The 23,885-nt window shown below is 47.1% G+C and overlaps 8 protein-coding genes across 8 annotated transcripts; 4 read left to right on the forward strand and 4 right to left on the reverse strand.

Moving 5' to 3' along the window:
- The first annotated feature begins 25 nt into the window (after positions 1–25).
- Positions 26–3,274, forward strand: F5Y00DRAFT_232853 (small oligopeptide transporter, OPT family). Its single transcript, XM_048007228.1, has 6 exons — positions 26–489; positions 543–1,486; positions 1,548–2,055; positions 2,175–2,578; positions 2,724–2,810; positions 2,867–3,274. The coding sequence occupies exons 1-6, from the start codon at positions 214–216 to the stop codon at positions 2,955–2,957; spliced, it is 2,310 nt and encodes a 769-aa protein (XP_047866578.1). The 5' UTR covers positions 26–213; the 3' UTR covers positions 2,958–3,274.
- Positions 3,275–4,103: 829 nt separating this feature from the next.
- F5Y00DRAFT_260524 (uncharacterized protein) lies at positions 4,104–4,893 on the forward strand (the record flags this gene model as incomplete). Its single annotated transcript, XM_048011027.1, has 2 exons — positions 4,104–4,428; positions 4,505–4,893. 2 exons carry the CDS (start codon positions 4,104–4,106, stop codon positions 4,891–4,893), a joined length of 714 nt encoding a protein of 237 aa, XP_047866579.1.
- A 585-nt stretch (positions 4,894–5,478) lies between these two features.
- F5Y00DRAFT_232854 (Brix-domain-containing protein) lies at positions 5,479–7,330 on the reverse strand. Its single transcript, XM_048007229.1, has 2 exons — positions 6,733–7,330; positions 5,479–6,672 (listed from the first exon to the last, which is right to left on the reverse strand). The coding sequence occupies exons 1-2, from the start codon at positions 7,168–7,170 to the stop codon at positions 5,698–5,700; spliced, it is 1,413 nt and encodes a 470-aa protein (XP_047866580.1). The 5' UTR covers positions 7,171–7,330; the 3' UTR covers positions 5,479–5,697.
- A 197-nt stretch (positions 7,331–7,527) lies between these two features.
- On the forward strand, positions 7,528–9,423 carry F5Y00DRAFT_232855 (DEAD-domain-containing protein). Its single transcript, XM_048007230.1, has 4 exons — positions 7,528–7,810; positions 7,880–8,681; positions 8,739–8,885; positions 8,993–9,423. Exons 1-4 carry the CDS (start codon positions 7,691–7,693, stop codon positions 9,313–9,315), a joined length of 1,392 nt encoding a protein of 463 aa, XP_047866581.1. The 5' UTR covers positions 7,528–7,690; the 3' UTR covers positions 9,316–9,423.
- A 1,409-nt stretch (positions 9,424–10,832) lies between these two features.
- Positions 10,833–12,373, reverse strand: F5Y00DRAFT_34790 (uncharacterized protein). Its single transcript, XM_048013521.1, has 3 exons — positions 12,047–12,373; positions 11,689–11,801; positions 10,833–11,620 (listed from the first exon to the last, which is right to left on the reverse strand). The coding sequence occupies exons 1-3, from the start codon at positions 12,133–12,135 to the stop codon at positions 11,280–11,282; spliced, it is 543 nt and encodes a 180-aa protein (XP_047866582.1). The 5' UTR covers positions 12,136–12,373; the 3' UTR covers positions 10,833–11,279.
- Positions 12,374–16,050: 3,677 nt separating this feature from the next.
- Positions 16,051–19,038, forward strand: F5Y00DRAFT_252321 (TBC domain-containing protein; the record flags this gene model as incomplete). Its single annotated transcript, XM_048009924.1, has 4 exons — positions 16,051–16,422; positions 16,462–17,439; positions 17,485–17,572; positions 17,741–19,038. 4 exons carry the CDS (start codon positions 16,051–16,053, stop codon positions 19,036–19,038), a joined length of 2,736 nt encoding a protein of 911 aa, XP_047866583.1.
- A 697-nt stretch (positions 19,039–19,735) lies between these two features.
- Positions 19,736–21,032, reverse strand: F5Y00DRAFT_34840 (ubiquitin-conjugating enzyme). Its single transcript, XM_048013523.1, has 2 exons — positions 20,692–21,032; positions 19,736–20,622 (listed from the first exon to the last, which is right to left on the reverse strand). The coding sequence occupies exons 1-2, from the start codon at positions 20,719–20,721 to the stop codon at positions 20,176–20,178; spliced, it is 477 nt and encodes a 158-aa protein (XP_047866584.1). The 5' UTR covers positions 20,722–21,032; the 3' UTR covers positions 19,736–20,175.
- F5Y00DRAFT_34839 (cell cycle control protein cwf19) lies at positions 21,033–23,856 on the reverse strand. Its single transcript, XM_048013522.1, has 3 exons — positions 21,453–23,856; positions 21,352–21,386; positions 21,033–21,279 (listed from the first exon to the last, which is right to left on the reverse strand). Exon 1 carries the CDS (start codon positions 23,585–23,587, stop codon positions 21,482–21,484), a length of 2,106 nt encoding a protein of 701 aa, XP_047866585.1. The 5' UTR covers positions 23,588–23,856; the 3' UTR covers positions 21,033–21,279; positions 21,352–21,386; positions 21,453–21,481.
- Positions 23,857–23,885: the final 29 nt, after the last annotated feature.

Here is a 23,885-nt window from a genome sequence, read left to right on the forward strand (position 1 = left end):
TCTTACCTAAGTATACCCTTTGTGATAACATCAAAATACCCCAGTTGGGGTATGGAGGTGCCCAGGTGGTAACAAGGGGTTAACGGAAAAGATAGATAAGATTACAGAGGTTTCCAACATTAAAGACTTAAATATGCAAGACGTGGGCGCATCAAATTAACCCTATGTATTTCTTGTCATCTATCGCCATCTCGGGATAGGTCTGTCTGCGCCATGTCGGTCCAGAGGGATATCATCATACCAGAGAAGGGCGTCAACGACATCGATAAGAAGGGCAGTGATGACCTACCTCCGGATCACGATATCGAGGTTGCAGGCGGGCATCTGGTTGATCTAGAAGTCGACGTAGGCAAAGTTCTTGCTAAGGCCGAAGAGGAGGGAGATTGGGATGCCGACACAAGCCCATTTCCCGCCGTGCGGGCCGTGGTTCCTGAGACGGACGATCCCGACATGCCCGTAAATACCTTCAGAGCATGGTTTCTCGGCATCGTAAGTTTTAACACAAGAACCGCTCTAATAGGTATCTCGTTGACAAGTGGCAGTTTTTCGTGTTCCTAGGAGCAGGCGTAAATCAGTTCTTCTCGCTGCGTTATCCGGGAGTTCATGTCGTATCTCTTGTTGCAGAACTCCTGGCTTTCCCTCTCGGAGTCACCATCGCCAAGTTACTACCTATCAGCCGATTCAATCCTGATCACCATTTCAACATCAAGGAGCATGCCATGGTGACTATCATGAGCAACGTCTCCTTTGGATTTGGTTCTGCCGATGCTACCAACCTCATTCAGGCTTCCAAGTTTTACGGCTTCGATATGCCACCTGGATTCTCGGTCATGGTCGTTATTTGTTGTCAACTGTGCGGATACGGTATTGCCGGTCTTTGTAGAAGGCTGATCGTCCAACCCGCCACCATGATCTGGCCAGGCGTCCTCGGCAATGTAGCACTGTTGAGCTCGATCCATTCTCGAGCTAACGCAGCGGCTGACGGGTGGAAGATGACTCGTATCAAGTTTTTTATGGTGGTGGGCACAGCTGCTTTTGTGTGGTATTGGTTTCCCGGTTTGATATTCACCGGCCTGAGTTACTTCACATGGATATGCTGGATTGCGCCCAACAACCTCGCGGTAAATCAGATCTTCGGCATGGTAACAGGCCTAGGGTTATTCCCGTTGACCTTTGATTGGTCCATGGTTGTATACAATACGAATCCGTTACTTAGTCCTCATTGGGCTGCTGCTAACGTCTTCGTCGGGTTTGTCGTTTTCTTCTGGATCATCACGCCCGCTATCTATTACACTAATACGTGGTTTACGTCCTACTTGCCACTCTGCACTGCGGACGTGTACGACCGTTTTGGGGAGCTCTACGATACTGCGAGGGTCATTACTGATAATCATTTCGACCAAGAGAAGTACGCGGCATACTCACCACCCTATTTGCCGGCGACTTTCGCGTTCGTTTATGGTCTCTCTTTTGCATCCATCACAAGGTGAGTCCCAAATCCGGCTTTCCGCGCACTTCATAACACAATTTCTGACGAGAAATAATAGTGTCTTGTCACACGTTTACTGTTTCCATTGGGAAGAAATCATGCATGCGCTACGCGGATCTCTCAAGCTTGACATTCACGCACGGCTTATGAAGAATTATAAGAATACTCCCTGGTACTGGTGGTCTACGATAGTGCTCATCGTATTCGGAATGAGTGTCGCCATGACCGAGGTATATCACACAGGGTTGCCCGTATACGGAATTGTGCTTGCTATTGCAATTGGCGGCATCTACATGGTCCCCTGCGGCATAATTCAGGGGCTGGCGAATGTGAATGCGAACCAACTTAACGTCCTATCCGAATTTATAGGAGGGTATATGTTTCAGGGGAAGCCCGTGGCAAACATCTTGTTTAAGATTCTATCGCAAGACGTGGTGGGCCAAGGGTTGTATTTTGCTGCCGACATGAAGATGGGCCATTACTTGAAGATTCCGCCGCGCACTCTGTTCTGGGCGCAAGGCTTGGCTACTATACTCGGTGCTATAACGCAGGTCGGCGTCACGCTGGTAAGTAATTTCAAAAAAAAAAAAAAAAAAAAAAAAACCTGCATTACTCTTTAAAAGGGGTTCGCGGTTCATCACAATACTATTTCGTATGGAAGTCTTGCTAATCCTAGATAATCTAGTGGATGTTAGGAAACGTACCTGGTATCTGCTCGGAGGACCAACCCAACGGCTTTAGCTGCCCACAAGGCCGTACCGTTTACAGCAGTTCCGTGATTTGGGGTTTGGTTGGACCCGCGCGCCTATACTCTGTTGGCAAGATATACAGCGGCCTCTTGCACTTCTTTTGGATTGGACTAATTCTACCACCGATTACTTATTACATCTGGAAGAAGACCGGAAACGAATTCGTCCGCAAGATCAACTGGCCGCTCATATTCGTCGGCACGTACAACGTCCCGCCGGCAACAGGCATCAACTACAGCAGTTGGTATATTGTCAACCTAATCTTCAACAAAATCATTTATAAAAGATTCTACGCTTGGTGGGCCAAGTACAACTATGTGCTTGCAGCGGCATTAGACACGTATGTAAATCGATGGTTTCTTTTACCCCTTTTGGCTTGTCTAGGGTCACTGTCTCCTTATCAAGGCAACTCCAGAGTTGCTGCTCCCGAAACATACTTGGGGCCCGAGTTTCTTCTTAAACAAATCACTGACTCGTTATTATAGTGGCCTCGCGATCAGTGGCATCGTCATTTTCTTCGCTGTTACGTATGGACCCAACGTACAATTTCCTGATTGGTGGGGAAACACGGTGTAAGTAAACATACTTCTAGATTATACAGTTATAGCTTTGCTAATATACAGTTTAGATGGCAGAATACCGCCGATGGCCAAGGTCTACCGTGGTTACAAATGCCTGATGTGGGATACTTTGGCCCACCGAACGGAACTTGGTCCTGAAATAGAAGACGTATTAACAACAATTTTGGAAATAGTGGAACAACTATTGAACAAAGTATAAATTATATCACGAACAAACTTCCCGTGCCTTAGATGCGTTATATGTACGGAAAATATACAAAGGACGATCAATACTATTATAAACGGATGGACGAGCCTCGACTTCCACAGGACTGGAGCAGATCCATTGCAAAAGTGATTCACCCCATACTCGACCTAAAAGCCAAATATTTCTAACCTAACAGACTAAGGGGTCCTTATAAACATTCTAAACATTTTCACTCATTTAGATGAACTCAAGTCTTATACGAACTAACAAAACATATCAATCATGAGTAGATACACTAATTCCCAAGTATTCACCACATACGGAAGTTTAGTGGATTATTCAGCTAGTCTAATCACTTCAATAAAAGTCATAACTGAAGACTGTATACTTGGTTATTATGGGTATAACCGCTTAACTTACCAACGGAACAGGACTGCGTATAGATACGGGCATCACGATAACAGCTCGTATCGTATAACTCGCTAGTCACGGAAGAAAAACTTGCCTATATTTTACATCCTATAGACCCTATTTCCATAATACTCTTCCAGGAATAGAGCAATAAGTCGAGGTGATTATAGATTAGCAAGGCGTTAAAAGGCTAGCCTTGAAAGCATAGGAACAGCTATAACTAAGAAATACGATGAGCACTAGTAGTTAGATGGATATAGATATTCTTTCATCTAATTACTATGCATGGTGAAGTTTGAATATCCGACCTTTCCAATGCCCTCTGTTTCATAATGAAATCTTATGACAATCGACAATCAGCAGTCTAATCGGGATACGCTGGTAGACATTACAGCAAAGCTGAGAACTGTGCCTTAGACCTACCTACGCGCCCGACTGCGCCAAGACATAGACGCAATAACAATCGTTGTCAGCCTAATTCGCCCCCCAAGCTACATAGCCTTCGTTGACGCCGCACGTCATTGGTTACCCCAATGCTGCCGGCCAAAATGAAGTCTCCCGGTTGTAACCCCAAAGTATAGGTGAGATTTATAAGAAAGGTGAGATTTATAAAAACCGTGGTAAGTTAGCATCTTTCAGCTACGATGTTCTGACTTCAACTTTATACCCGACACAACCAAGCTATAATGAAGGTCTATCCGCTCTCCATCTTAATAGCCGTATTCGTGGTCTCTGTTATCGGATGGGACCCCTCTCAACGAGACTGTCCTGACAACACATTATTATGTCTTACCTCGTTTAAATGGTGTGGTCCATATATGACAGGATATATGTCAGGCTGCTACTATCCAGACGGCGCATACCCGGGAAGTTCTAATCCGCAGGCACTTGACTATGCACTTGTAATCGAGAACAAGAACTATACAATCTCCTGGAAGCTGGATAAAAGAAGAGCCAATGTTCCCGTGCGCGTTCGATGGTATCTAAGCCAAAACGTATCGTGGGAGTTGAGTAAGTCCACGTCGTCCACACAGTTTGCTGTTACCTACCTACCTATTCACGCTTAGCTCGCTAATTATGAGGAAAGACACAACAGATTCCCACGTTGTCTTCAATCCCTTCGAGATCATCAACTCCTTACCCTTATCCTCGGCGTCCAGATGGGAAGCCGAAGAACTCGTGAGGAATAATATAAATAATGTTATTACCATCGACCAGCCAGATATTAACAATAACCCGCAAGAATCTGTCTCCTCATTCGACACGTCAGATCGGTTCATCGTTGTGATAAATGTAATCGAGCGTTTCCTCAAGGCGCAAAACGACATCGGCCGCCGAGACGTATACAACAAGTGGAAACTCGGCGTTGGCGTTGGCGTTGGGCTGGGAGTTCCTATACTCATGGTTATAAGTGCTTGGAGTACATGGGAAATGGTGAGGAAGAGCAGAAGCGGAAACAGAGGGATTTCAAAATGATATATCAAGAGTGACTTTAATAACTAATGATCACGACAATTATGGAACAATCGGTTGCCTATAATCTGTGCATATTAGGGATATAATGATAGTCGCACATAACACCTTAGCTACCTGACTATAACTGAATCTACTATTCCTAAGACAATCTTATACCAGTTGCTCTAACTAATAACCTACGGAAATCTTGCGGTTTCTACGTTAAGGAGTAGCACCGTGGTTTAGGTACGATCAGTAGACGTATTTCTCTTCGCTAGTTTGCTGAATATCGATCTAGAAAAATATTGAACAGAGGTTACGTTTCAGGCATAGAGATCACTCAAAAGAAAAAAGGATACAACACGGATAGGACTTAAACCTACGACCTTTCCAACCTCGACATCTCATCTAAGTTCGTTGCTCAGAAGCGTATGATAAGATATAAATACTACCACACTGCCAGGCTATTATTTCATGATACCAAGCAGTTTACTTTCAAATGTATACTGAATGTCTTCGATAGCTAATGTCTAAAGGGGGTAATGATTAGACATATGGCAAGTCAAATACCCAAATACCAATTTCCCCTTTTTATATGAGATTTAGTATAGGCCCTAAAGAGTACTCATATCTTTATAATCATCCTATTCTAATTTGAATAACTCTATCCCTTAAGCCATAACATAAACAGCTACTCGTATCTCACCGCACACTTCAGACATAAATCAAGAGTTCTCTTCGATAGACATGATATTACGCAGCGTAAACGTAATGCGCCAGACACCATACCTACGTCAACTATTATAACCCTGATAAAGCGTAGGGTTAATTTTCATCCGCAATCTCTTCCCTCTCATCTTCCCATTCATCTTCGTCCATTTGATCGCCGACTGCTTCTTCCGCGTCTCCCGCTAATCCTTCGCTGTCTATCTCGTCTTCCTCCATCATTTCGTCGAATAGATCACTATTATACCCATTCATTTCAACGTCCTCATCATCCTCATCTTCGCCGGCTGCTCCATCCTTTTTGCTCTTGCTACCGTTTGCTTCGCGTTCCTTCTTTTTCTTCTCGACATTCGCCTTCTGCTGCTTTCTCCTTGCTTCCTTCTCCTCTCTGCGCTTCTCCCATCGCTGCTCGAGATCCTGTATCTCCTGTCTTGACTTGTGGATATGCTCGTGCCACATCGTCTTGCCAGAGCACAGACCTTCCTCGACTTTAGTCATACGTAATTTCATACGAGGTCCAAGTTCGACTAGGGTAACACGCCGTCGCTCTACTTTCTCGTCGCTCTCTATAGGGTTATCTCCACTTTCCAGCTTGGCCGCGCGTGCCTTGCTCGAGAGAACTCTACGCGGCGCATCCTCTAGAACCTCAACCTCAGCATCCGTGTCCACTTCGCTTCCACTAGTGCCGTCCGTCACGTAGCCCTCGCCGTTTTCGCCTCCTATCATGTATTCGGAGATATCCTCCAGCTTCCCTAAATTTGGGACGCCGCCTTTCCGGTTCTTGGCGCTAAAGAGCTTCTCGGCAGCATCGAGCCTACGGAGCTGTTTAGACACTCCGGCAGGCTTGGTGGATATAGCATAGTGCCGGAAGTTGAGCACAAAAGAGCCATCATCCTTGTCCGTAGCAGGTTCTCTGTTTAAAAGTAAAACTCTCCTTATCGACTTGAGGGGCGTAGTCTGTGGGTTGATGCGGGGGAAAAGTGATTGGAATACGGTGGTAGTGAGCGTCTCGAGGTGTTTAGGGACTTTAGAGTTGGCGTCTGCGCCGGGGGTGGAGATGTTATTCATGATCAACTAAAGACGGACCGCAAGTTAGCAATATGTATAAAGGTAAAGTCAGAAAGAGGATCATACCAATGGGGATGTGATATACTCTTTCCCTCCACCTCTCGGATGTCTCTGCGCTTTGCGTATATCTTTGCAAAGAGAGTACTTCTCGACACGGAAATGTAGGGTAGGGCCGCGCGGCGTGGTAGCTATACGTAGATTCGTATTCCCAGATTCGGATCGAGAGAATAAGAGTAGGTGAGTGACGCCGAGAGGACCGGTCATAGTTACGTAGTCTCTTAGACGGTTTGCGCGACGTTCTTTTAGACGGCTAGCTGTGCCAGGTTCCATAACTTGACGCACATCTCTCGCCAATTGGCTGATACTTGACCCAACCTCGCCGGCGCCGATACGAATGACCATGCTCTTGGGATCTTGGACAGCAGAGCGGCCTACCAGAGGGGCCTTGTGCTTGGGATTGCTTGCGCCGACATGGGTACGTTTCTTCGTCCGACTTTTAGCCATTGCGAATACAATTTATATATATTGTCAATTGGGTATTTCTGTGCGACTAGGTTAGATATCTATGCCTTCGTTTCGAATATCAATCGTCTTGTAGGTAGGATGAATGTATAAGCTTAAGCGCAGAATGACCAGAGATTAATAGATCAACTAGAGAAGCTGCTGTATTTTTTTCTTCATTGAACGGCAGAAAAAAAGGTAGCCCCACAGATATCAAGTATCGTATACTAATGCTGACGCTAGAGTGTGCCGAAAGATTTTAGTACCTTATACTATGTGGAGCATTGCGCAGATAAGATAAGATACCGAAAAGAGAAAGCGGTCAATTTTTTGCAGATGCGGGATGCGCATGCATCGAATCTCGTACCCGGATTTATTAACTTTTTGCCCGATCGCGAACTTTATTCAAGACAGCAAGACGAACTTTTTCTGTTGGACTAATAACATCTTGTAGTATTCTACCAACTTATTTCGCTTAAATTCCCACCTTTACCTCACGAATATCAATAGTCTCCCCCTAACAATGTCTTCTACGAAAAGACGAAAGTTATCGCCCGCCGCTGAAGGCCAAGATGAATCTCCCGATTCCGAGACCGTCGAGGGCTCTGTTGTCGACTCTACCCCGAAAACCTTTAAAGATTTAGTACGCACATATCCAGTTCTTGAACCCCAAAATCACCGGACAATTCCCTAACAGCATGATATTGAATAGGGCATCGTCGATACTCTAGTCGAAGCATGCCACTCGCTTGGCTACAAAAACCCCACGCCGATCCAGGCGCAATCGATTCCCCTTGCTCTACAAAATAGGGACCTCATAGGACTGGCTGAGACTGGTAGCGGAAAGACGGCTGCATTTGTCCTGCCTATCCTCCAAGCCCTTCTCGAGAAACCTTCGCCCTTCTTCGGTCTTATATTAGCTCCTACTCGCGAACTTGCAGCCCAGATCGGCCAATCAGTAGATGCCCTCGGTGCTTCTATATCAGTAAGATGCGCCGTCATCGTTGGTGGTTTGGACATGGTCCCCCAGTCCATCGCCTTGTCCAAAAAGCCTCACATTGTTGTGGCCACTCCGGGACGACTGTTGGATCATCTTGAGAAGACGAAGGGCTTCAAACTGTCAAATACGAAATATTTGGTTATCGATGAGGCCGACCGACTCTTAGACATGGATTTCGGTCCCATACTCGACAAACTTCTCAAGTTCCTCCCGAGAGAGAGGCGCACGTTTCTCTTCAGCGCTACCATGTCGTCAAAGGTCGAAAGCCTACAGAGAGCCAGTCTACGAGACCCCCTGCGCGTCAGTATCAGCAGCAACAAGTACCAGACTGTCTCAACTCTACAGCAGTACTATCTTTTCATACCGCATATGCACAAGGACACATACTTGATATTCCTTGTAGCAAGCGAGTTTACCGGACGGTCTACCATAATATTCACAAGGACTGTCTACGAAACTCAGAGGGTCGCAATCTTCCTTCGATACTTGGGGTTCGGAGCAATTCCTCTCCACGGTCAGTTAGAAATCACTTTGGTTGCTATTTTACGGTTGCTGACTTTCTGTTTTGCAGGTCAACTGTCACAATCTGCGCGATTGGGTGCTTTGAACAAGTTTAAATCGGGATCGCGTGATATCCTAGTCGCGACTGACGTTGCCGCGCGAGGTTTAGATATACCCAAAGTTGATGTCGTAATTAACTACGATTTACCTCAAGATAGTAAGCTAACCCTTCCGTACCCCCTATTTGCCCCTTTTTAGAGGGTCTAGTTAGAGTACTCCCGGCTTAACTTGGGTCGTAGAATGCTTGCTAATAGAGACTTATAGGTAAAACATATATTCACCGAGTCGGAAGAACCGCGCGTGCGGGAAATGCCGGCCAAGCCTTAAGTCTAGTCACGCAGTACGATCTTGAAATCTACCAGCGAATTGAGGCAGCTCTAGGTAAGAAATTAGGAGAATACGAGACTAACAAGGAAGAGGTCATGGTTTTCAAGCGCCGAGTCGAGGAGGCTCAACGCCACTCGCGTAATGAGATGAAGCATCTAATGGACGACCGGGGTAACAAGGGTTCGGTCCTGAGAGGTCGCCATACCGGCAAAGGCTCCGGGAAAAGACGACATGATGCTATGGACGCCGAGGAAGGATAAGCGGCGATATACAATTAGACGAATGATAAAACTTGCAAGCACAAGGGGTTGGCGAAATCCCAACTAGATTACCGTAGATACCCAACAATTACAAGCTATTACAATGTAGTTTCGTTTGGCGACGATGATATTACTGTACTATTGAACACGTGCTGGCAACTATTCCCGTCGGCCTACTAATCATGATAAACGTTGCCCTTTACGTTCGGAATCTCTAAAAAGATACAAGTCACAGATAGACCACGATACGTAGAGTACAAGGTGATATTTACTCTTGTATAGATGTTTTACTTTCATACTCTATCCCTAGTGTCTCTAAAATCTAGGGAGAGGCAGTTGAGAAAAGAGCACTACTAACAAGGCGTTTGCTGTAGAAATATTCATACCCAAATATTATGTAGTATACATACAGGGCATCCATCCAAGTCATGTCTTACACCCGACTAAAGGGCAACGGAAGAGGAATGGGAACTAATAAGATGTCGAGCCGGGCCGACTGCGTAAATGCGTAAATGGGATAGATATCATTAGGATGGGATCGTCTGGTAATAAAACGGGTTTGGAGTTATATTCGGCGGTAGGACTTCCCTTGCCTTCAATGGCATGTCAACACGGCCGATCGTCGCATAGCGATAATCGCTTGAACTAGTTAGTGCTGACCTGTTCATTTGCGTCCTGCTTGTCGCGGCGCAGAACGTTTGCTTCCGCACAAGTACCATCTGAGATGTATCGTGGGACTAACCTGGGTTTTTCTTTACGTAGCTAAGAGTTGAGCGGCGCGATAGAAATAGGCCCAGGCTCATATCCGATGATTAGGTGTGTGATGGTTCTCAATCGTTGCCCTTCTACGTTGAAGAATCGCATATATCCAAGGTAATCTACGAAAGCTCGTTGGACTTGGTCAAAGCCAGTCACGTTGGATATTTTAAACATAATTATGTAGTCGTAGCCTACTTGAAGATAGAGATGAATTGGGGATATACTCACTAAGAATCACTCGTATACAGAAATCTAAATCATCTAGTGTAGTTGATTTTGAAATTACTGATCACTTTCCTATGCGCGCAAGTATAAGCGATACGACCAAGAGCAGCAATCAAATGCGCTCTAGAGTCTCGCGCCGTAGATCTATAATTTCCTATAGGTAAGGTAGATATAAGCCCACGATACCTACCAGCCCAACCGTCTCATCACCAATACTCATCTCTACCTCGCATCACGCGCGTCATAGCCTTCAATCTCGTAGGTGATACGCCAGCATCTCTTCGCAAACGAACATTACGAGTGGGTCCCTAGCCTTACACTCGCTCAATCGAGCTCGTTTCTTCTCGTTAGGCCGCATTCACTGGTCGCTTCCGACCAACCGGAGGTGGATGAACACTTGTCAACCTCCCCCTTGGTTCTAGTTTCAAGCCGAACGTGGGGTTGTGGGGTACGAGGTCGAGTCGAGAAAAGGCATGAAATGAGATATATATAGTGTATCGCAACCCCGTTCGCGAACAAATTTAATGTGTTAACTGTCTGTACATTATATGGCTGATATAGCATGGATCGATGAGATATAACGCCTATCGCCAAAGTTGCTCCGCGCAGAGTTACAAAGCTTGCTATGAATACGCAAGGTCATGGAAATCAATAGACATTGAAACTACATGTCACTCAAATCAAACGTCATCCAAATGAATTCTTATCGAGAATTAACGAGAGCAAAAAATCTTGACCCCTTTCCATTAAATGTGCTGTTGAATTCACACAAGAATCCTTCTATGCCATTGACGAAACAAACAGTGATGAAATAGGAAAGGGAACATCTGTATCATGGGGATGGGTTGGCAGAAGATCGCAGTGAAATGATTAACTGAGGACAAAACATCGGAAGCTCGTGGTAGCCACCAGGCTTGACGTCCTCGGAGTAGATGTCAAAATTGTCTTCTTCGACCTGGGGTAGGACGGTATGAAGAAACTCAGTCGTCAGCCTCATCGCCGTTGGCAGCAACTTCTTTCACTGCGTGGGTCTTGCCATTGGTAGGCAGATCGACGTGAACGCCCGATTTCTTAGGTTCGTCAACGCCGTTCTCCTCATCATCTTCGACACCCTCTTCGTCATCATATCGTTCTTCTTCTCCTTCTCCTTCTTCTACGTCCTCCAAGTCATCCTCGTCCTCAAGATCGTCATTATCGAACTCCTCTTCCTCGCCCTCCTCCTCCTCGCCATTCTTGACGATGGGAATAGGCTCGGTTGAGGCATTTACTGTCTTCAGCTTCTTCTTTGGAGGGGCTTCGGGTTGAGCTTGAGCTGGTGCTGCTTTTGAATTGGTTAGTCAAGATGGGTAGGTCCCATCAAGCAATAAGACCGTAAGGGGATCAACTCACGCTTTACACCATTCTTTTCTTCCTCTTCCTCTTCAGGCTCGACTATTTCGTCATATTCTTCTTCGTCATCCTCAACATCGTCGGCATCATCATCTTCATCGCCTTCCGATATACTATTGGATAGAGGGTTAACATGTACTCTCTAGCAGGCGATGCATCTTAAGATGAAGAATTGGACGCATTGAATAACGTGGCATCTAAGGTAAGATGTTCGCGACATTGCGCGGGTATGCGCGACGATACCAACAGCAAATGCGACGCCGGCGCATCTTTTGCGACAAGAAACCTTCTTTGACGAATTTCCCGACCTTGCGCGGCTATGAAGGCGTCGCCTGGTGAAATATAATGAACAACTTACTATTCCTCTTCCTCTTCGCTTTCATCGCTAGGTAGAGCAACGAGCTCTTCCTCCTCCTCTTCCTCCTGCTTTCTCTTCCGAGAAGTCATGTTTTGGGGCTTGAAATAAGTTTGGGGAGAGTTTCTCGATGGAAAATTGGAATCCGGGCTGGCGGATTGATGAACAGGAGAAAAACTACGGATGAGATTCGTACGAAAAAAATATGGGAAAGGAGGAGAGAAAAAGGAGGGAAGAAAGAATAGAGAAGGGGGAGAGATGGGGTGGTAGGGAGGGAAACGCTGGCCGCTGTGCTTGGGGAAAGGCTGCTTAGGAAGGGGGGGGAGCAGAGCGCCGAGTGTGAGAGGGGAGGGGACTGGTAGGTAAGCTTGGAGCTGGGGAGCTTTGGAGGAGGGAATGAGTGAGTGAGGGAAGAGGGGGTCGGACGGGGGAGCTTTGAGAGCTTCTGCTGCTTGCTACCGCAATGCCCATTCTTGCTCTTCTACCCCTACATAGTTGCAGGATGGGTGTCCGTCATTATGGAACTACCTAGCACGCGCATCCAAGAAGCCACCAAAGACCAAAGTCAGTTAAGGCTCAGCAGGTAGAAGGTAAGTAGCACGCAGGTAGGTGTGGGACTCGGACCATATCCTGGTCATGGCTCGATCTGATCCGGGAAGCTCAAAAAGAATCGACTTTGCTGCCAATTTGACCGATTGATGACGATTCCGCCAGAGAAGAGCTCCCGACCTAAGACAGCCCAGCCACATTCCTCCCTCCTTTCTATGGAACTTGCTCTTCCCCTCATTTTATAAGCCACTTGGTTTAATTAACCGTGAAGCTTAGGATGCGCAGCCTTACTGCGTGTGCTGCGTATGTACTGTAACTTCGAAACGCATGCGACAAGCTTTCGCGAGCGTCTGGATTTTCTTTCCTCGGATACCCACGAGAGGGAATATAATGAAAAGCCGATAATGTGCCCACCACGGCTAATTCTCTACCAAACGGCTAGAATATACCTGTGGAGAGTCAAATAGATAAATGTAGAATATACCTACCTTGGTTCTGGTACTCACCTTACTCAGATGCACTATAAGTAGAGGTATATACGTATATTTGCTAGCCAGCGAGACAATCGATGCGACATATAAGAGGAACCTATCGTCCTGGGTATATAGTATGCGTATAGTACCTATGTTCGTGAGTCGCATGGTAGAACCCGAGTAAAATTTCACGGTCGCAACGGATATGTTCCCCTAAGCGGAGATCGGACAGACTGTCCCGCCGCATTTCCAAGAGAGGATAAGTACTTGTATCGTACCTAAGCAGCAGAACTTTGGCAACTGATTGTGATATTGATACGTGTGCGCGTCACGATGGAACCTATGGCGAAAAAGGCCAAGGAGCCAAGGAAACGCGTAAAATACGCGTTGAATATCCAATTTCGAGTAAACTGCTATCACACGCCATCATCTATCAAAACAGATAAAACGGAGGCGTTGCGAGTAGTGCTTCAGCAGCCAAAGTAACACATACTATCGTGGGCGGGTTGTGCCCTTTGTTGAAGACAATGTAAAGCTACCGGGCGAAGGTGTTGAAAGTAGGCGGAAATGGTTGAGAATGTTGATAAGCAATCCTTTCTACATGATCCTGGAGCTGAATAATTTGGGAAAATTTGTTGTTACTGTTGATGATGGTCAGATGAAGATCTGTCATTTGTCATTGTGAGATGTTGAATCCGGATTCCGCTGGTTAAGCCTAGCCTAGGCTGCTTAGGTTAGGTTATGTACCTAGGTACTTCGTAGTTAAGGTCCATTCTTTCACCGGCTCGTCTAAAATATTCCACCGTACCTCACCCCTGCATAAATAGGTATGTACCTAATCCCCCTGCACAACCCATGCATAGTGGATGTACATTGCTAAATAAAGTGGACAATAGCTGCCGGCTGCTCAGCAAAAGTGCTACCAGCGCTAGGATGCTCAGCTGTGCCCCTGACCCGTAGCCTCGGAAATCCCTAAACCAGGTTGTTGCTCAGCACCTGAACCCAGTCCTTCGACTTGAGCGAGTACCTACTTGAACGTGCAAATTTTGTGCTTAACTTGATATAGCATCTTGCCTTGAAATTTCAAATTGGGAAGTCCGAAACTACCGGCCATGAATCCCGTAACATTTTAACTATATTTCGTTATAGGATTAATGTCTGAATTATGACAAATTTAATATTCCCATATGCATGTGTTCATAAGCATATATGTATGAGTATGCTTAGGTGCAAGGGACTTGTAATCTGTCTACCAGAGACATCCTGAAGTAATAACCGAACTCGCGGCAACAAAAGCAATTCGGCCGTGGGCTCGGATCGCTAACGAACTCGAAAAGATTGTTAGCTCGGGGTATACGGATTATTCGTCCTCGAGCTCAGGCATTTGCTACGTGTCAGGCATGTTTATAACAGTCATTGGGAAATTACAATGTTTCCCAGGTCAAGGTATATGATGTCAGCCTAATCAGCTCCTTCTAATGTTCTTTTTCGTTACCCTTTTTGTTGTTTCCAAGACTAAGCTAGCCAATGAGATAAGCTGGGTTTGTACCCGCTAAAAACAACCTTGTTCCTTGGACGGATCACAGCCCGTTCCGCGTCCGCTAAGACTAATTTCGATTACATACTATGACCATAGTAGTACAGTGTCTGCCACCTGGACGGTATCCACGGCATGAGCGGAGGATTTGATCAGAAGAAGATTTTGGACATTTTTGATGGATTCCACCGAATCGAAGAAACTTCATTCTTAAAAATTTTCAATGTGATTCAGAATCTTTGTTTATCGGGACCTATTTATCGGGACTTGTCACCGTCGGTAATTCTCGAGACGCCTGGCGGTTATGAGCTTAACCTTGTCTTATTGAAGGGTTTACCTAACCGAAACCTTATTTTTGGTATAATACCTTTAAAGGACGACAGCTGCACCGGGCGGTCGATAGCTACATCTCTAAACCTAACTGGACCTTCTGTCGGGAAAAGGTAATTGTACCTTGGGTCACCGACGGAAGCCACCGACCGCCTGTAGAAATACTTACAGCATCCACTACAGTCACTGCCGATCATTGTACCTTGTACCTGCTTGCTGCATGCCTTAGGCAAAGAAGTACCTAAATACCTAAACTTAGGAGGTAACTTTACCTTAAAGTACAATCTCAAATACAATCTCCAAATTATTGGTGTCTCTTTTCATTCAATTATTCGACAATAAGACACCGAACATACAGACTGCCGAACATATACCTTTCCATAGTCGATCATTTCGTCTCGATCGTAGGGACAAATTAAAGATTCTGGATGGAAAAGACAATATCTGGGCTACTCTTCTAGCTTAGCCAAACATTTACCGAACCGATCCCGCCGTCTCGTTGCATCGACTTTACTACCTTCAACTAATCCGAGTCTCTCCAATCTGCCTCCAATCTTTTACTCCAACGCAACGGGAGGACGCATAACTCGAGAGACCTAGCACGTCTCATTTATTTGTACCACGCCGATAAAGCAAGCCACCACCGTTATGGAACGGACCTGAATCCCATCAATTACTTCGCATCACGTTCTTTTCTCCCGTAAATGTCAAGGAGGCTTCTAAACAACATTCGTAACATTCGTTCAACATCCGCCGACTATTTCATTCGTTCGTTCCATCTTCCTCCCTATTGTCTCGAATATCGGTCACGAGGGTCACGAGGGTAACTAGGGGTTTGTGCCCGTGCGTGCATACCCAATAATTCCCCAATTCAATACTCGTTCAGCTGGACCTTGTTCGTCATTCTGTCGTTTCTGCAACCGGAAAGGTACCTACTGTAGGTTGGAGTTAAGATCATCTCTATGCCTAAGCAAATTCCACTTTAACGCTGCGTTGTATCAGCCTGCTTGGTTCCTAGCTGTGGGATCGCTAGGTAAAGTGGGAATTGCATACATAGGGGAGCTGCCGGTGTTCTAGATTGCTTGGCCCACAGGCCAATGGCGCGAACATTAGGAACTATGGCCGACGATTCGCAACAAGACGGTCCTGCTGCAATGACATATGATATTCAACAACGACATAGAAAACCCGGAGGTGCTAGTAGAGGTGTGACGCAACCTAGCCCTAGATCAGATTTGAGATCAGACGTATTATCGGCTAGGGTTGGTGTTAGACCTGAGCGCGGCATGAAGCTTCAAGAATTTGGCCTGCATGCTTCAAGAGCCCAGGATTCGAAACACACCCCGGTTCGTCCAATTTTCCCCAACGCCAGCAACTTCAGTCATCATTACAGCGACAAAGATGGCTACGATGCTGATGAAGACAATGAATTCGAAGATTCAACAATCACTACAAACGCCCCTTCCACTGCTCATTCTACCCCATCTACCGTCCTTACTTCGTACTCGCATTTTAGTCATACCATAGAGGATCATTCACCTCAAATACCACCGTTACCAAACTCCCCATTGTCCCCTCGGTGGGATTCTCTAGGCTACGACCGTTCTGCCACTCTTAGCCCTACGTCTCCGGCCGTCAGCAGCCTCCATAGCAGATCCTCGAACGCGACCGACGAGATACACTTTGCTTCCGAGATTAGAGATGAATTCCCATCGTCACCCGTCAAGATGAGCACCCCCGAAACGCCACGCGTAGATAACTTCTCGAGGCCTCGAAAACCGAGCATTAAACAGCCTTACAACGAATCACCTCGTGCCATGGCTACTAATCACCTTCCAACCGAGCCGAGCCATCTCGACATCTCACCCGGCCACCCTCTATCGTGGACGCGAGAACGCGGCCAATCCATCTCGTCCAACATATCCGCTGCGACTTTTTCCTCCGTTCCCGGGCGACCTCCTCCTGAAATGCACAGTCGAGAGCATCTTCGGAGCAGAGGCCGAACGCCGCACCCTCCGCCCACCCGATACCCTTTATCGTACAACCGTGCCGAAAGTACCGGACCGAGTTTCTCGAGGGACCCCATCCATCGGATGGCATCTCTGCCGAGCGAGGAGCTTAGATCAAGTTATCGATCCCAACTCTCGGCGTCTACGGCCCAGGGGACGGCAATAACTGAAAGGAGTAGCATCGCGACTAAGAGCAGTTCTAGAACCTCGGTCTACGGAGCGGCCGATGATTCGCTTAGTATTAACGATATAATGGGAATGTACGAGAAGGGTTTCTACGACGACTCAGCTCCCGAGGACAACAATGAGATGGTGGACTCGAGGCCGGGCACTGCAAAATCAGAATTGAGTAGGAGGAGAACTGCTATGCTGGACGCGATGACTGTCTTTCTACCAACTCCGGAATCACCAGACGCGACTTCTGACTCTGGCCAAGTCGAGCAGGACTCTGTTTCTATTTCTCATGATCCTGACGAACACGATTCCTCATCTGAACAGGTGTCCAGAGAAGTGTCTAGAGAACTATCTGAGGAAGGGCTTGAGGAAGGGCCTGAGGAAGGGCCTGAGGAGATATCCGAAGAGATGCCTGAGATGCCCGAAATATTGGAGAGCACCCATTTGGATTCTATTCGTACCTCTACACGGAATTCTACACGGAATTCTACGCGGAATTCTACGCGGAATTCCACTCGGAATTCTACTCGGAACTCCACTCGGCATTCTACTAAAACGGATGGCGAGACAGTTGATATATTAATCGACGCGGAGGCGGATGCGGATGCGGGCGCCGAGACTGAAGATGATACTGAGGATGGCTACAGCCCCTTGCCCCCCTCGCGCCACCCGACCGTATCGACTATCGCGGAGGACGACGACGAGCGAGATCGCTACGGGTTTCGGAAAAGCAATCAATACATTAACCGGGAGCAGTATGATAACTGGAACCAGGGATATACCGAGTACCTAGAGAGGAGGCGAAAAAAGTGGACCGCCTTTCTTAGGGAACACGGGCTGATGACTGACAAGCCTAACCGGTTCCCTCCTCGATCTAACAAGACGAAGCGATTTGTACGTAAGGGAATACCTCCCGATTGGAGGGGCGCTGCTTGGTTCTATTACGCTGGTGGGCCTGCCGTTGTTGCGAAACATGCCGGTCTGTATGATGGCCTTTTGAAACAAAAAGCCAAGGGTGTGGACGTCGAGGCGATCGAGCGTGATTTGCACCGTACGTTTCCGGATAATATCAAATTTCGCTCTGGTCCCGTTTCCCTCTCCGATGGCAGTGAACAAGCACTTGCGAAAGAGACCGAGGGCATCACCCCCGTCGTTGAGAAGCCGATGATCGTATCTCTGCGCCGTGTATTGCACGCCTTTGCCATCTACAATCCCAAGATCGGATATTGCCAGTCCCTCAACTTTTTAGCAGGCTTACTCCTGCTCTTCGTAGAAAGCGAGGAAAACGCCTTCTGGTTACTAAATATCATAGCCCGCGTATATCTTCCCGGGACGCACGAGACGAGCCTCGAAGGCGCGAATGTTGATCTCGGAGTGCTCATGTCCTCGTTAAGGGAATCTATGCCCAACGTCTGGGCCAAGATCGGTGGCGAGCTGGACGGTACGGATGTCGTATGGGCAAAGAGCTGGAGGCACAGACATCGAGCCGAAACGACTCGACTTCCGCCTATTACCCTTTGTATGACTGCTTGGTTTATGAGCTGTTACATCGGTACTTTACCCATCGAGAGCACTTTGCGTGTATGGGACGTTTTCTTTTACGAGGGATCCAAAACGCTGTTTCGAATTGCTTTAGCAATCTTTAAGATCGGCGAGAACGAGATCAAGAGCGTGGGAGATCCTATGGAGATCTTCCAGGTAGTGCAGACGATCCCTCGCAGGCTTATCGACGCCAACGCTTTAATAGAAGCCTGCTTCAAGCGTCGTAACGGTTTCGGCCATCTCAGCCAAGAAACGGTGGAGCAAAAGAGGCAAGAAAGACGGGTTCAAGTTAAAGCCGAGCGAGAAAAGCAAACAGGCAATATCGTTTCGATAGATTCAGATTTCAAGAAGAAGGGCAACCTTTTCGGCCGACGGAGATAACGCGGTCGAGCTTATGGCGGACTAGTCTCCCACCCGAATCGTCGTTTTTATTACCAGGGCAAATCTCTTTTGTCAATTCTGTTCGCCCACCACGGTCAGACGACAACCCCGAACGAAGCATCCGGGTTGTGACAGCAAACCCATTTTCAAACGCAGCAGGAATCTGCAATCTTATGTTTTGTCTATCATGGCGTCCCTTTATTTTCAGCATGGATAGGCATTGACGAAATCTCATGATACGACAGTTTTTTTTTCTTCCAGCGGAGGAATACCATAGAGATAGGAAGCAGATATGTGTTACCTTTGTGTTCGTGGTCTGGACAGAACAAGTTCATTTGTATAAGGGAAAGGATACAGGTTATATTTCATTAGAGGCGGACTGATTCCTACGCTCTCGTTACCCGACAGGGCAGAGCTGGAAGTCGCAAAGACCTCATATTTTTCGGGAGGACAAGAAACATGTAAACCAAACTGATTTGGCGTGGGTAATATGGATACCATCAATGGGCTTATCCATATGATTTGCATTGTTAAGGTTCGGAAAAAATACTAGACAGAGCATACTGCATTACAAAGGGGCAGGTTATATAGCATCGAATGGCGGCGCATCATATGCATTCACTGAATACGCAAAACCACAGCCAGGAAATCCGGCTTGCAGAAGCATTTGCTCCAAAGATCAATACAACAGATTACGTTGAACATTATAAATAACTTTGTTAGTGACTAGCTTTATCGTAATTATTTCGCCATATTCGTGAAGTGTTCTTAACGTGTCGAATGTCTTTTTTCATGAATCGTTAGAGGTTTCTCATAATGCCCCCGTGCCTAATTCCTGCCTCGTCCTCCATAATTACATTCCGAAAATGGTGTAGGAAAAATGATGGATTTTGACTGACCCTAGTCTTCGGGTTTTAGTCTCTACTCGTGTTGTTTTGACAAGCAGCTTCTCCCTCTCTGGATCCCGATGTGACCATTCCCAGAGAATTTTTCCTAGGGTACCACGCTCGTTTACTCTCGCTCATGGCAAGAGAAAGGGGGATATCTATCCGTCCACCTGTCCAACTAGTAATCCTCCCCACCAGCCTCTCTTGGCCAGGCTGCTAAATAATTGCCAGATACGTAAGTCACAGCTACCTATTTCTTAGCAGGCTGCTGGGCATAGCGGGTAACATAACTGCGAGCCGTCTTCTCAAACTCGCGGAGATTGTTCTTATACTCGTCGGCGATGCGGGGCTCGAGGGGGTCGTCCGGGTTAGGCTCGATGAGCAGCTGGCGCACGGCGTCGAGCACGGCGCGGACTCTGCTCGCCGGCTTCCAGTTCTCGGGCTTCAGCATGCCGAGGCAGATAGACCCCACGCTGTCGTTAGTCACGTTGGGGTGGTAGATGCGCGTCGAGAAGGTTACTTGGGGCGCTTTGAAGGGGTAGTCGGGGGGGAGGACGATGGATAGCACGTAGATGCCGCCGCTGTAGACGGTGCCGGGGGGGCCGGCTAGAGTCGCGGTCCAGTGGTGGATGTCGGATTCGGAGGGGAGGGTTATGACCATTCCGGTTGGGGGGGAGGACATGCATTCTTGGAGTTCCTGGGTTGGGAGTGAGGTTAGATAAGATATTTGGAGGGGGATTTGGTATGGATGGTGTTTGTTACTTACCTTGCCTATGCGCTTTTGGGAGGAAGTCATCGTGGTAGAGTATCTGGGTGACGACTTGGAATATGGAGGTGTAGACGTTGGGAATACCTATGGTTAGAACTGGTGGCGTTTGTTGGTGTTGGTGTTGGTGTTGGTGTTGGTGGTGGTGACTGATAGCCGGCAGGAGAAAGGATTCCAAGTTATGATTTCGACAGGATAATAAACAATTTCTTGTATCGTGCTACCAAGATAGGAATCTTTAGGCTGCAGGTATATGCAGATAGGAACTGTCTTAAGGTAATTGGGTTTGTTCTTTGAGGTCGTAAAGTCGTTTCGATAAAGGTAGTTTCGACTAAGAGCTAGAAAGCAGTGATATCATCGTCAACAAGGTACCTTCCCTAGGTCTTGTATTTACTAGGCACCTGCAACTACCTACCCAACTTGCCAGCAAGGGGGAACAATCTCTCATGTACATAGTAACACAAGCTGAAGCGGGGCAGCTGAGCAGTTAAGGAAATGCCCCTCGTTGATCTCCACATATCAATATATTTACAGGGATTACTCCGGTTGTGTACGTATTTCTCTCCGTATGGCATCAGACACATATAACTGTAGTGTATAGGTATTAGGTACGGCTCAACGGACGAAGAGGGGTGGCTGATGCTTCATAATATCAATCACAGATGTGCTTTGTTGCTTAACAGTTTAATCCTTCGCTGCTTAACAGTTAATCCTCAACGTCTGATTCTGTTTCATGACGGATATCATCCAAGTCATCCTACCAGCATTTTGTCCCATGATAGTCAGAATCTCATCCGTCAGTCAACACTCTGGTCCAGTCAAACTTCTTCCAGCGCTTTCTAAACCCCTCCACCCTGTTGTCAGATTTGTGCCACCGTCCCTGCTTTTTGATCACATCCGGCTCCGCGTCTAACATACCGCCTAGGATCTCCCTTGCGAATAGATCACCCCTGGGCCACCTGTTAGAATCTTCTACCACGTGACCTAAACCTCCGTCCAAAGTAAACCATGCGTGGAAATATGGCATTTCCTTAGCGATAGATCTCCTGAATGCCAGCTTGCCTAGCCCCTCTCGAGCTCGTTTTCCCGTATCGATAATCTTTTTGTGCTGCGTCCACTCCTCGTCCGTCGTGAGCATCGCCTCCTTGAAGAAAGCCGGCGCGGTGTCTCCCAAATCATATGGGATAGGGACAGCTTGCATAGCGGCGTGCATGTGTCTGTGAGGCGCTGCCGCATTTTCGTAGAATATAACCTCTCGACCCTGCTCGTGGTACATCCGCGTGAGACACTTCATAAAGTTACGGATCTCTTCCCATTCGTCATCATCGCATTCTAACAGGTTAGTCCTGTGCTGGATGGGAACGATAACGGCGCCCCCTTCGCTTAGCTCTGGCTCCGTAGACAATGTTAGATAGACCCGTGTTGCTAACGAGACTATAGGCGCAATGGGTGGTTGGTTGCGATCCTCGTGATGGCAGAGTTGGCAGTTGTCTAGAATTTTGTTGACCCGCTGGAACTCGCCGACGGCCTGGTTCTTGAGGTTGATCTCGGATTTCTGCACGCGCTTGGCTAGCTTCTCGGCATTCTCGTCCATGTATTCGAGATCATCGTCGAATTTGACGTCCTTGGCAATTCGTTCAGCTAATCGTAACCCTTCTCCTCCTGCCTGTCCCCGTGTTCGCCGTTCCTCCCGGATCATGTCCTCTATTGTCATGTCGTCGTTTTGCTCTACATTCCCTCTCTCGCGGCCTCGCTTGGTTTCGATAGCTTTAGCCTCGCCGCGTGTTCCCGCTAACATGCGATTTTCCATGACGCCAAGAACAACTGCTTCTGGACCCTTTGATATGAATGCTGCTGCTGCCTGGTTGTACTCAGCTTCCAGCTTAGCGGCATCTGGCGCCTTTTTCAGCTTCGCTTTCATCATCTGTGCTTTAAGCCGGTTGAGCGTAGTCTGGTCGATCTGGGTAGATACGTGAGCCGATGCATCATCAGGAATAACTGTGCCTTGGTCGAGACTCGTCGGTGCTGGCGAGGCTTTTCGCTTCTCGTGAATACCCTGACTTAACTTCCTCTCCTGGAACAATTCACCGCTGGGTTTCTCTTTGCCGACATAACCATCGCCGTAGACTTTACGTCGATCTACCTCGATTTTCTCCTCGCGCGCATCGTCAAAGTCCCGTAGGTTACCATACCGTTCTAATGCCACTTCATCCACAGGCCTCCCGGTCTGCTCGGCTGTATTGTAGACACCATTTAATTTGGTCATTCTCCATTGCGACCCGCCATCGCCGAATGTGTAGTCAACTTCGTGCTGTGCTGGTAGCTCAAGATCCTCTACGGATTTCCCGCTGTTTAATTCCTGTAGATGCGCCGCATTGATTTCTCGCTTGTGAATTTCCCTTTGTGGCGCTTGGCTGGGCGGTGGTGGAGGTTTAGAAAGTTTCGAGCCTTTCTGAGTATAATCAATGTCCAGTGCGGACGGCGCCGTCATCCAAGAATCTCGAACTAGATTTGAAGTAGTCCCTTCTGGCTTATTATAGTCTTCTGCAGCTAGCTCCTCGTCGGGTAGTGGTAGATCTTCTTTCGCGTCTGAGACCTTCACGTGGCGATCTCGTCTGTCCGAATTGCGATTGGCATCTTTATGATGTTCGCGTCTGTGGTGATGCTCGTCATCTTTAGAGTGACGCGATCGCTTGCGTAGATGGCCATCATCATCTTCCTCGTCGTGACGATCGCGCGACCTACGGTGGCTATGGCGGTGACTATCGCGGTCGCGTTCGGACGATCGATCTCGTCTGTGGTGATGTCTGTGCTTCTTATGTCTTTTTTCGTCTCCGCGTTCCCTCTCGGCTTTCTCTGCGGCGAGGGATTTTTCAAATTCGTCGAGACCGTCCATTATTATATTTGTTAGGGGTTGGCTCTAGGTGAAAGATGTCGCAGCTTAAGCTCTGGTGATTGATATGACGACACTGAAAGATTTCATAATATCTTAGATGGATGAATACAACAGGAATCATTCAAGTATTAAAAATATGCATATAAGGTGGATTTCATTTCGTTCAAATATTAAAATTATTAATCAGTACTTCGTAGATTCGCTATCGTTTATCGGTGCCAATTGTATTGTGGTAGATCTACAACAAATTAAAGTATTGATAAAAAAACTCTAATCTCGTCCCCAACCGAATTCGAAC

The sequence above is a fragment of the Daldinia vernicosa genome (assembly GCF_022497035.1).
Source record: "Daldinia vernicosa strain CBS 139.73 unplaced genomic scaffold F5Y00scaffold_14, whole genome shotgun sequence".
Taxonomy (NCBI): domain Eukaryota; kingdom Fungi; phylum Ascomycota; class Sordariomycetes; order Xylariales; family Hypoxylaceae; genus Daldinia; species Daldinia vernicosa.